The 12315-nt window shown below is 40.6% G+C and overlaps 1 protein-coding gene across 1 annotated transcript in view; it reads left to right on the plus strand.

Annotated features, from left to right (window-relative positions):
• Positions 1-10007, plus strand: part of LOC126375894 (gustatory receptor for sugar taste 43a-like) — a 59077-nt gene extending 49070 nt beyond the window's left edge. Inside the window, exons 4-11 of the mRNA XM_050022981.1 lie at positions 164-357; positions 3195-3342; positions 4307-4462; positions 5522-5662; positions 6640-6825; positions 7777-7886; positions 8818-8979; positions 9945-10007. Of these exons, the coding sequence (XP_049878938.1) occupies positions 164-357; positions 3195-3342; positions 4307-4462; positions 5522-5662; positions 6640-6825; positions 7777-7886; positions 8818-8979; positions 9945-10007 (1160 nt within the window). The remainder of the gene's footprint in view (positions 1-163; positions 358-3194; positions 3343-4306; positions 4463-5521; positions 5663-6639; positions 6826-7776; positions 7887-8817; positions 8980-9944) is intronic.
• Positions 10008-12315: the final 2308 nt, after the last annotated feature.

Raw genomic sequence — 12315 nt, forward strand, 5'->3', positions numbered from 1 at the left:
GATTTAAAAGATGTATTGCTGTTGCAGTTTCTTATCATTTCTTGCGAAATGACGTAAATTCAAAAATGTTATATTGACCATCAACAAGTTTATCCGTGATAATTACGCTGAATAAATGATTCTAATATCTGATTTTCTAACATATTCTTATTGGATTTTCCAGTAATATGCACAGTGTTCGGCCTAATAGCGGAGATCAACGTCGGGGTGGAGAAGTCAGTGCGGATGACGTCACGGATGTCCCAGCTGGTGTCGACGTGCGATGTGCTGGTGGTGGTGGCGACGGCAGGCACGGGCGTGTATGGCGCACCTCGACGGATGAGGAAGCTGCTCAAATTCATGGACAGTATTGCTGCTGTGAGTGTTATTAAAATGTTCGGTTTATAGTTCGGCTGTTTTTAGGGTTCCGAACATCAAAAGGAATAACTGAACCATTATTATATATTGGCCTCGATTCCTACAGGCACCTCCTAATTTTACTTTGTTATACATGTCATTTTCTTATCCGCCGAAAAGGAAAGGGACGGATGATTGACAGCTCTTAGTTTTAGGAAGAATGAGTAAATGAATGAATAACCCGGGCGAATCAAAAAGGTATTTCGCTGGTATGCAAACCGTTTGACGTGTGCTGTCAACTTCCTTCTGTCGGGTTATTGGCCAATGTAAAATTTTTAGACGGTTATTTTAGATTTGTGCTTAAAATGGACGTGTGTTCCATAAAATTTATGCTTGTCGATTACCCGTCCCTTTACTTTTCGGCGGATAAGAAAATGTCAGATATAACTTAAAATAAAATTAGATGGTATTTACAGGAATTAGCACCAATAGCAATACAAGCATACTTTATTGCACTAAAATAAAAGAAAATATTTACTTACAAAAGGCTCTATAATAAAATTAACAACATTAATATCATTACCATTTCTTAAAATATTTAGCAGACATTAACTTAGGCCTTATATAACCACTTTGTTGTCTATCTGCCTATCAAGACCCTTTTCATCAGGAACGCGTAGTGGTATCAAGTTGAATTTAACATTAATGCTTATGTCTGCGGTACCTTGCCTTGAAGCTCTAAAAGAATCAAATCAATGCAATCCAAAAATACAGCAATTTTAAGCTTTATTGTCATTTCGCAGAGGAATCAAAATATATGGGGTCTTTTCGAAAATCGTTAATTTGTTTTCTATCATAAAATGTCAAAATTGGTGGTTACAAACTTATTTGCAGTTGGTAAACTAATCGTTACCTATGTCGATGTAAGGAGACAATATTTTTTTAAAGGCAGAGTTCACCGTTAGTTTATTTTTGTTAATTTACGGCAGTTTATACGGAACCCGCGGTGCGCGAGTCGGACACACAATTGACCAGACTTTTTGTTCACATCGAATCCAGCTCACAATTAAATTACGTAAACAAAAGTGAATATCAAGCTCAAAGACTTACGACAAAACTTAGTGTTACTGCCTAATACAGCTGTAATATAAATAAACTCACGCCTAATTTCCGCCGGGGCATAGAATAAGGAATAATACGTCGTATAGAACGGCGACTCTCCGCTCCCCACCAGCGGCTGAGCTAGGTTTACCTCACCCCCTCGGTCTTACTTTAGTCTTCAATGGTATGGCGTCAGACGTCACACACAGACACGCATGTGTACGATAACGTAAATGTGTAGTGTCTGTGGAAAACGAGGTGCTTTGTATGAAGTGTTCGGGTGTGGCCAGGCTAAGCAAGCCCACTCAACACACAGCTGCCTACAGCCGTAACGTATTTATCTTTCATCTTAATCTTATTAAAACTCGCCACTTAAATCGTTAAACTTAAACACAAACTTAACTTAAAAACAAACGACAACTTTAATTAGGTTTATGCTGCGATTAACCAGGCGGGTAATCACGGTAAGTGGTTTTTCGATCGTTTTCGTTGCGAAGACAATTTTGAATTCAAGGCCACATTATTTTTACGATAATGTTGGCCGTGTTTTCTGCGGACACCTCCTAATTTTTGTAATTTTTTTATCCGCCGAAAAGGAAAAGGACAGATGACAACGTTAAGCGCGTGCTGTCAACGAAATTTTAAGAGGGTTGTTAAAAGTTCTGCCTGAACACCATTAGGATAAAGGAAATCGTTATAAGAATGCGATTAGCTGTCATACCGACCGTATCGTAAAAGCCTTTTCAGGTATTCTGTCCACTTCAATATGATATAAGCATTACAATTCAACATCATAAATAAATCATCTCCCTAGAGATATTTCGTTTTCAGAGGGTCCGCTTATAGTGACAGACTATAAATTATAAGATCACCTATAAACATACGGTTTATCATACCTAGCCTTGCATCAGAAACAGTCGGAATATGTCTTATGATTACTTGTAGCACTGCCAAGCCCATTAGGATTTACAGGCGTGAGTTATTTATGTATAATAATGTTAATCAAAATAACATAACATTGCCCGCATCACCGTCACTACACTATTGTTACGGAAGTGGATTTCGGGGTTGGAAGTTTTTTTTTTCTTTTTTTTTTGACGTGACTTATTGTAGGTTTGCCGCAGATGGCATTAACTACTTGGCCGGAAGACTTACTTAAGAACACTGAGTCTTAAGGAGAAACGAATTTATTCACTATACACACGGTACAGCTTCCGCACAGGGCATCGCGGTATAACTCCGTCACCGTCACTTCACTTTATTTCGCGACACTCGAACACAGCACGGAACAGGACTAGTACTGCCTCAACACTGCGCTTAACACTGCACTTGACACTGCACTTAACAAAGCTTAAAACACAGTTCTTCACTTCCACTTTTTTTTTCACTTTTCCACTTCTTCTTCTTGCTCTGATCACTTTAGAAACTGAACTGGCTCTACTTGCTCTTCCCACTCCTTATATACCCTATGGTCTTGTACTAGAACTTCTTTCTCGAATAATCTCAGGTGGAATCTCCCTGACCACTCTAGTAAAGAAAAACAAGGACGCTGCTGTGCAACAGAAAAGGATGCCGATAAAAGAAAGAATTTTACGATGACATTGCGTTTGTTTATGCGATGTGACATTGTCAATCCGTCACACTATCCTACCCTACCCGGTTAGACAGCTCCAACAACTAAGGCAACTTTCCTCATATGGCTCATTAAAAAAGTACCAGGAGAGCATAAAATCAAAATAGTTCTCTTTATTTTCCAGGTTGACACGAGCATAGGCGCGCAGTACTCTGTGGCGACAGAACGCAAGTTGTGTGCGGTTTTGTTGGCAATACTGATCTTCTTCTCAGTTCTGCTTGCCGATGACTTCTGTTTCTACGCGTTGCAGGCAAGGAGACTGGATAGGCAGTGTGAGTTATATTTACAAACTAATTAATTTAGATTAAGTAGTTTGTTTGTTGTGTTATGTAATTTTACACAACCCTTTAAAACAGAAACGAAATTAAGTGTGTTCATGGCATAAGCTCACGACTATCCCAATTGGGGTATTCAGAGGGACATCCATCGCAAGATTGGCTAGGTAAAGTTACTTTGTTTAAAAGGCAAACTACCTTATACGAGTAGCTCGAAGATATGTTATGCCTAGATGTAATAACAAGGGTTATTATTTATAACCAAAAACATAGATAAAATATGCATAATAAATAATATCTCTATCCATGAAATTATTTACACCATAAACAAAACAGTTACATAACAAAAATATGAAACAAAACAAATAAAATTAAAATAAAACTAAAACAAATAAACAGAACTCAAAATAAAATAAATTATGTACAATTAGCACTTAAACTAAACTATATTAATTAAGAAGCCCGCCTCGAATCGTACCTGGTGCAAATGTACTTACCCATAATGCTGGCTGCGTTTCCGCGTTGAACAGCCAGCGATATGCGTTGCACCAGATAAAATAAATAATTCATCATCATCAGCCGTATGACGCCCACTGCTGGGCATATGCCTCCCCCAAGGATCTCCACGACGATCGGTCCTGCGCTGCCCGCATCCAGCGGCTTCCCGCGACCTTCACCAGATCGTCGGTCCACCTTGTAGCGGGCCTACCCACTGAGCGTGAAAATAAATAATTACAAAAGACCAATTTACATCTTCTGCTAAAGACACATACTAATAATGAGTACAACTCTTGTGTGTGAACAGTCAGTAATACTTGCCCTACCCACTTTAGAACCTTATTCCATTAACATATTTGACATTTACTGATGCTTACAGTTGAATTTGTCGAAAAAGTTAATGTGACATGGTTCTAAAGGTGTAACCATCTTGGTAGTATCCATGTTCTATTTAAATTTTCAGGGGCGGTAGTAACGAACTACATAGGCTTCTACCTGCTGTGGTACGTGGTGATGATACTGGAGCTACAGTTCGCGTTCACCGCTCTTTCACTGCGCACGCGCTTCCAGGCTGTCAACGAGGCGCTCGCGCTCACCGCCCGCCATGTGAACGTACCGCGTGAGTTCATCTATTTATCCTACAACACCTTAGACACTGAACGGCCTCTGTGGTTCAGTGGTTAAGCGTCGGGCGAAGGACCTCTTGTTGAGAGTGCATACATATGAAATGTAAGAGTAAGCAAAAACATTACGTGCTGATTTTTTCACGGACATTTTAAAAAACAATGGAGCATACTGAAATTGACAAGTATATAAAAAAAAAACTTAAGACGACCAAGGAGGCCGTAGTTAACACCTAGTTTGGTTCGGACATTGCAGGCTCTCGTCAAGACTGTTATGTATGAACTATAAAAGTTCTTAAAATATAGGTATATTCACTTCTATTAATTAACTATTCTAAGCATGCGTATAAAAAGCCCTAGCTAGGCCGTATCAATAATATGCAGTCAGTATAATCTAAAATTCATGTGCTAATGTCAGTTTCTTCTCACAGTAAGTTTCTTCGCTCACATGATCACTCAATTGTACGGAAATAAGATTGTCCGTGCTTCGAAGGGCACGTTAAGCAATCGGTCTCAGCTACTATTTACTTATGTTAGTACAGGGGGGTCAAAATAGCCACTTCCAAGCAATTCATCTAAGAAAGCAATATTGCTTTGAAGTGTGTTGTAGTGCTCATATTCTGAAGCTCTTGAATGCTTATTATTAGGTATTTTGTGTGTACTATTTATATAAGTAGGTATGTTAGGTTATGTATATAGGTTTGGTATATATATTTGTAAGTATGTTATATATTTATTTGCATGTATTTATTGGTAAATTGTACTTATAGTTTGTACCCGCAATCTTTAATTTTTTTTACATTTTTCCTCACCTTATGGTTGTCTGGAAGAAATCGCTTTAAGCCATTTTCCATGTACTTAGTTATGAGACTTTTTATAATTATTATTTTTTGGTGCAATAAAGTGTATTTGTATTGTATTGTATTGTTTTTTGACATTTTGACATTGCTTTCTTAGATGAATTGCTTCGATGTGCCCATTTTATACTCCCTGTTGTATTACGCGTTTTAAAATGATTATAATTGCATAAACCTTAAACAATATTTATATTTCAGTGGAGAAAGTAAAGGAGGGCGCTCCACTAAACATCTTCGCGATCCGCGTAGCCCCTGCGGAGGCCCAGCGCTCCGCTAACGTCAGCTTGCTGGTTGATAATCTACCCGGGAAAGAACACCCCATTATCATTAAACGAAATGGTAAATATTCATCGATTTATACTTGATTCCATACCTCATCATCATCATCAGCCCATTAACGTCCCCACTGCTGGGACACGGGCCTTCCCTATGGATGGGTAGGGAGATCGGGCCTTAAACCATCACGCGGGCCCACTGCGGATTGATGGTTATTAACGACTGCTAATGCAGCCGGGACCAACGCGCCTTCCGAAGCACGGAGGAGCTCGAGATGAAAACTTTTTTTTTTGTGGTCACCCATCCAATGACCGGCCTTTGCGAAAGTTGCTTTACTTCAACAATCGCAGACCGAGCGCGTTAACCGCTGCGCCACCGAACTCCTCATCCATTCCATACCTACTTAAACACTATTTTCTAATGCGAAAAGAAACGCTTTCACATACATACATAAACTCCCGCCTATTTCCCACCAAGGTTAGCATAGACTATGGATTTCCATTTGCATAGCATAGGTATTATTATTATTTATTCTATTCTAATAGATAGATAGTAAGTACTATTATTGTATTATTAGCAATACTATAATCTCCCTAGCACTATCCCGTTTTTCACAGGGTCCGCTTACCTAAACTGAAGATTTAATAGGTCCGGTTTTTTACAGAAGCGACTGCCTGTCTGACCTTCCAACCTCCAAAGGGAAAACCAGCCGAAAATGCATTTCTCGGGAATGTGGGTTTCGTCACAATGTTTTCCTTCATCGCTGAGCACGTGATAATCATTTATGATCCAAACTTGAATTCGAAAACAAATTCGACAATCTTTGGTTTAGGCCTGCGCTGGATTCGAACCTGCGACCTCAAAGTGAGATGCAAGCGTTCTACCAACTGGGCTACCACGGCTCTTTATTAGCAATACTATAAAGCCAAACTAATGGTCATATACGTTTGGTATCTTGAAAGGTTTGACACATTTTTTTTCTCTGGCTGGCACTTTCATGGGCTGGCCAAAGTATGGAAAGTCGATGATCTCCTTTCCAGTAAACGGCCAGCCTCGGCTGGTAGTACCTCCGTGCGAGGCCATCCGTCGGCTGGCTTCCCTGCACGGCACGCTGTGCGAGGTGGTGCGCCGCATCAACGACAGCTACGGGCTCCCCGTGGTCGTCATACTCATCTCAACCCTGCTGCATCTCATCGTCACGCCGTACTTCCTCATTATGGAGATCAGTAAGTGGTTATGTTATCTATATACAGGGTGTTAGTGACATCGTAACGAAAACTTTGAGGGGTGATTGAGGCCATGATTCTGAGTTGATATCAAGTGAAATTTTCCGTCGCAAAAGTATGGAACTGAAAATAATTTAAAAAAACACAACAATTTTCATGACTGTTCAGACTGAAAATTCCAGTTGATATCAACTCAGAATCATGGTCTGAACCATTCCCCTCAGTATTCGTTACGGCGTCACTAACACCCATACCTACTTGTATGAAGTTGTATGGCTACCGTAGGTACTTGTGCGGGGTGTAAGTGACGTCGTAACGAATACTGAGGGGGATGATTCAGCTGATTATTCCGAGTTAATATCAAGTGGAATTTTCCATCGCAAAAGTATAGAATTGAAAATAATTATAAAAAACTAAAAAAAAAACATGAATTTTGCGACGAAAAATTCCACTTAATATTAACACGGAATCATCGTCTGAATCATCCCCCTGAGTATTCGTTACGATGTCACTAACACCCTGTATGTATAAAAGTGAATTGCTGTTTGTTAGTCTCGCTAAGGCCCGAGAACGGGTGAACCAATTTGGCTAATTTTAGTCTTGAAATATTTATAGAAGTCCAGCAGGGCTAATATGCGCAACGATATAAAATTATCGTTCGATTCAATAAATTTTGTTGAAATCGATAAGTTTTTTTTTTCCCTAACATGCGTGTCACGTGATTTTGTGCGTATTTTGACAGAACGACATGACTTATTCGGGTTCACATGTTAGCACCAAAACGACATAATTATATCGTCAGAATCGATAAAATTACCGTGACAAAATTTTATCACGTTGCGAAGGATTAAACGGCGAGAAAATATGGAAAAGTGTGATGCGAAGTTCACAATGTACAATTTTGGATATTGCTGGTGATAACAATTTTGACATGGCACTTTTTTGTTACAGTTGTGTCCACCAATCGAATACATTTCTTAATACTACAGTTCCTGTGGTGCGCAACGCACATGCTGCGAATGTTCGTTGTGGTTGAGCCGAGCCATTACACTATTAGTGAGGTAAGTAACAGCCTCGGTGGTCTAGTGGGTAGAGCGTTAAGCTCACGATCTGGAGGGCCGGATTCGATTCCCGATGGGGAAATTGCCGAAATCACTTTGCGAGACTGTCCTTTGGTAAGGACTTTTCAGGCTTGAATCACCTGATTGTCTGAAAAAGTAAGATGACTCCGTGCTTCGGAGAGCACGTTAAGCCGTTGATCCCGGCTATTAGCCGTAAAAAACACCTCCACCAACCCGCAGTGGACCAGCGTGGAGGAGTATGCTCCATACCCCTTCCAGTTGGATGAGGGGAGGCCTGTGCCCAGCAGTGGGACGTATTTAGGCTGTTTATGTATGTATGTATGAGGTAAGTAGCTACAATATTATTTGTTGAATTCATGTTTGGATCGTAAATTATTTTCACGTGCTCAGCGGTGAAGGAAAACATCGTGAGGAGACCCATGAAATACACAATTCCCGAGAAATACATTTTCGGAGGTATGTGACCTAACCTGTATAACTGTTGTGTTTTGTGTGTACCTGTGTGCAGAGAAAACGGGATCTTCTTCTATCGTGTGGGTTATGAGGTGAATTACCAACCTCATCAACCCTGGTGTCAGGGTTATTATTGAGCCGCCAAAGGCCCCTGACATGGCTCATGTAACGACTACTTACTTACATCAGTAAGTAGTAACCGGGACCAACGGCTTAACGTGCCTTCCGAAGCACGGATCATCTTACTTTTTGTACAATCAGGTGATCAGCCTGTAATGTCCTAACCAAACTAGGGATCACAAAGTGAAAACAGGATAATGCTAGGGATACTACTAAAGTCTGGGCCGGGAATGGGACCCGTGACAATACGATTTCTTTTTTTTTTTTTATTGTTTATTGAGAAAAAATTTCAAATTGATTTCAAATCAAATCAAATCTGTTTTTATCTTTTAACCAGGGCAAAAGAACCGAGGAGCTGGTATGCAGGCTGATGATGGCGGCGCCGTCGACCGGCGTGCTGCCGTCGCGGCTGGAGCTCTTCTCTCGCCAGCTGCTGCTGCAGAATGTCTCCTACTCCCCGCTGGGCATGTGCACGCTTGATAGACCGCTGGTGGCCTCCGTATGTTCTTTTATTTATTTCCATTAAATTTGTATGCAAGGCATCTTGACGATGGCACAATCTAGAGTAAGTAAGTAAGTAATATAGTAAGTAATATATTTATTTTCTTCTACAAATAACATTGTTCTTATACTAGTTTACAATCATTTTATAACGTAACGTAAACAGCCTATATACGTCCCACTGCTGGGCACAGGCCTCCCCTCAATCAACCGGAGGGAATATGGAGCATACTCCACCACGCTGCTCCACTGCGGGTTGGTGAAGGTGTTTTTACGGCTAATAGCCGGGACCAACAGCTTAACGTGCCCTCCGAAGCACGGAATCATCTTACTTTTTCCGACAATCAGGTGATTCAAGCCTGAAAAGTCCTTACCAAACAAAGGACAGTCTCACAAAGTGATTTCGACCATGTCCCCATCGGGAATCGAACCCGGACCTCCAGATCGTGAGCCTGACGCTCTTACCACTAGACCACGGAGGCTGTTCTGTATTTTATAACATGAACATTAATAATATTTGTAGAGGCTGGAGCCTAAACTAGGGTACCCTGTGTTATAGGTCTCCAGGCCTCCACCTCCAGGAATACGGTCATTAATAATGTTATAAATAGAGCAATACAAAGAAAGTAATAAAGAGTCAACTGACGGCGTCGAGAGTCGGGCGCATCAATGCCAATGAGCTTTCTCTATACCATAGAATGAAGAATAACGGCCTCCGTGGTCCAGTGGTTGAGCGTTGGGCTCACGATCCTGAGGCCCCGGGTCGAATTCCGGTTTTTCTATGACGTCACAGGTTGCGTGCTTTTTCATAAAAATGCCATAGTAATTTCGTGTTTTGACGGTTAGTAAAAAATAACAGGTTTGACTAGTTGGAAACTACCCCGTTGTACGACGCGACACAGCACCTCATAAAATTAAGTTAGAAAAGTTACATTATTTTAATACCTATTTTAATTCTTTCAGGTAATCGGAGCAGTAACAACATACTTGGTGATACTAATACAGTTCCAGCGATACGACTCATAATATAGATGTTAGGCAATAACAAGGTTTCAATTCAAGTTAAAATTTCTCACGATCATGCCTATCATAATGCCATGAAAGGCATGTCTTAAAGTACGTCCTAAGTGATTAATTGGGAAGATAATTTGTATTCCTTGTACAGTCATGAGCATAATGTACCCACTTTAGGACCCTGTCGCACTAACGTACTTATTTGACAATTAGTGAGACTTACAGTTCAATTTGTCAAAAAGTTAATGTGACATGGAACCAAAGTGTATACATATTAACCTCTCATATGCCGAGATACCAGACACAATAGATTTTACATTGTGTCTGGTCGAGATCCGCGTTCCGGCGTTTAAGGGGTTAATGCTCGTGACCGTACCAAAGTGTATACATATTAATGCTCGTGACCGTACCAAAGTGTATACATATTAATGCTCGTGACCGTACCAAAGTGTATACATATTAATGCTTCTGACCGTACATACAGGGTGTTAGTCACATTGTAACGAAAACTTTGAGGGATGAGAAGGCCATGATTCTGAGTTGATATCAAGTGGATTTTTCCGTCGGAAAATTCATGTATTTATTTGTGTTTTTAAAATTATTTTTAATTCTATACTTTTGAGATGGAAAATTCCACTTGATATTAACTCAGAAGCATTGTCTGAATCATTCCCCTCAGTATTTGTTACGGTGTTACTTCCACTGTCACTTCCACCCTTAAAAATCCACTTGATATTAACTCAGAATCATGGTCTGAATCATTCCCCTCAGTATTCGTTACGATGTCACTGACTTACAAGTGCGTATCAATTGCCTATTGGCATAATAAAGAAATGAATATGTTACAAACTGAAACGTACTCAAAGATGATTAAAATGTGATCAATTCAGCTAGCTCACTGGTTCACTATTCAATTATTCCACGTACCATTCAAAAAAGAATTATTCATTTGTTAAAATACCCGTAATAGGCAATCATCATCATCAGCCCATTAACGTCCCCACTGCTGGGGTACGGGCCTTCCCTATGGATGGATAGGGAGATCGGGCCTTAAACCATCACGCGGGCCCAGTGCGGATTGATGGTTATTAACGACTGCTAATGCAGCCGGGACCAACGGCTTAACGTGCCATCCGAAGCACGGAGGAGCTCGAGATGAAAACTTTTTTTTTGTGGTCACCCATCCTATGACCGGCCTTTGCGAAAGTTGCTTAACTTCAACAATCGCAGACCGAGCGCGTTTACCGCTGAGCCACCGAGCTCCTCACTATATATCACTAATAGGCAATAAAGGTATTCCAATTTTGAAATAGTTCTATCTCACGTATCCTTTATAGTCGAAATGATAAAAGATTAAGCAAAAAAGTGGTTACGTCATGGGTACGATTGCCCCGGGGGCAATGGTACCCCTAGGGGTAAGCGTACCCCCAGTAGGGGACTACTGGACGTGTGGTATGTTCATTTACGAAGCTTTATTGTGTACAGAAAGTCTAAGAGGATACTATATAGGTATTATATTTATAATTATTACATTGGATAGCATTTATCAGTGAAAAATTGGTAACACCGAAATCCGTTCTGTGGTGCTTCGTGTAATTGCATAATAAACTGATATGTATAGTGTTCTATTTTGTACATTGAATGAAAATTACATACATAAACATAAACAGCCTATATGCGACCCACTGCTGGGCAAATACCTCCCTTCAATCAATCGGAGGGGGTATGGAGCATACTCCACCGCGCTGCCCCACTGTGTGTTGCTGGAGGTGTTTTATGGCTAATAGCCGGGACTAACGACTTAATGTGAATGAAAATTACTGAATAATAAATAAAAATATCTAATGCCTAGATCCACTCTTGTGCACTTGTGAGTGACCACATCACATTAACGGCCTCCGTGGTCCAGTGGTTTGAGCGTTCGGCTCACAATCCGGAGGTCCCGGGTTCAAATCCCGGTGGGGACATATCACGAAAATCACTTTGTGATTGGTTAGGTCATTACAGGCTACCTGATTGTCCGAAAGTAAGATGATCCGTGCTTCGGAAGGCACGTTGGTCCCGGTTACTACTTACTGATGCAAGTTAGTAGTCGTTACATGAGGTATGTCAGGGGTCTTTGGCGGTTCAATACTAACCCTGACACCAGGGTTGATGTGGTTGGTAATCCGCCTCACAACCCACACGACAGAAGACCACATCGGTGCTCCGTATTGGGGTAAAAGTACCAGGAAATCATAATTGAATAGAAGTTCCATGTTCCGAGCTCGGATACTTAGGTGCTTAGGTATATTCGAATAAAACGTTCCTTATAAAGCGT

This window comes from Pectinophora gossypiella, chromosome 20, assembly GCF_024362695.1.
Source record: "Pectinophora gossypiella chromosome 20, ilPecGoss1.1, whole genome shotgun sequence".
In the NCBI taxonomy this organism is placed as follows: domain Eukaryota; kingdom Metazoa; phylum Arthropoda; class Insecta; order Lepidoptera; family Gelechiidae; genus Pectinophora; species Pectinophora gossypiella.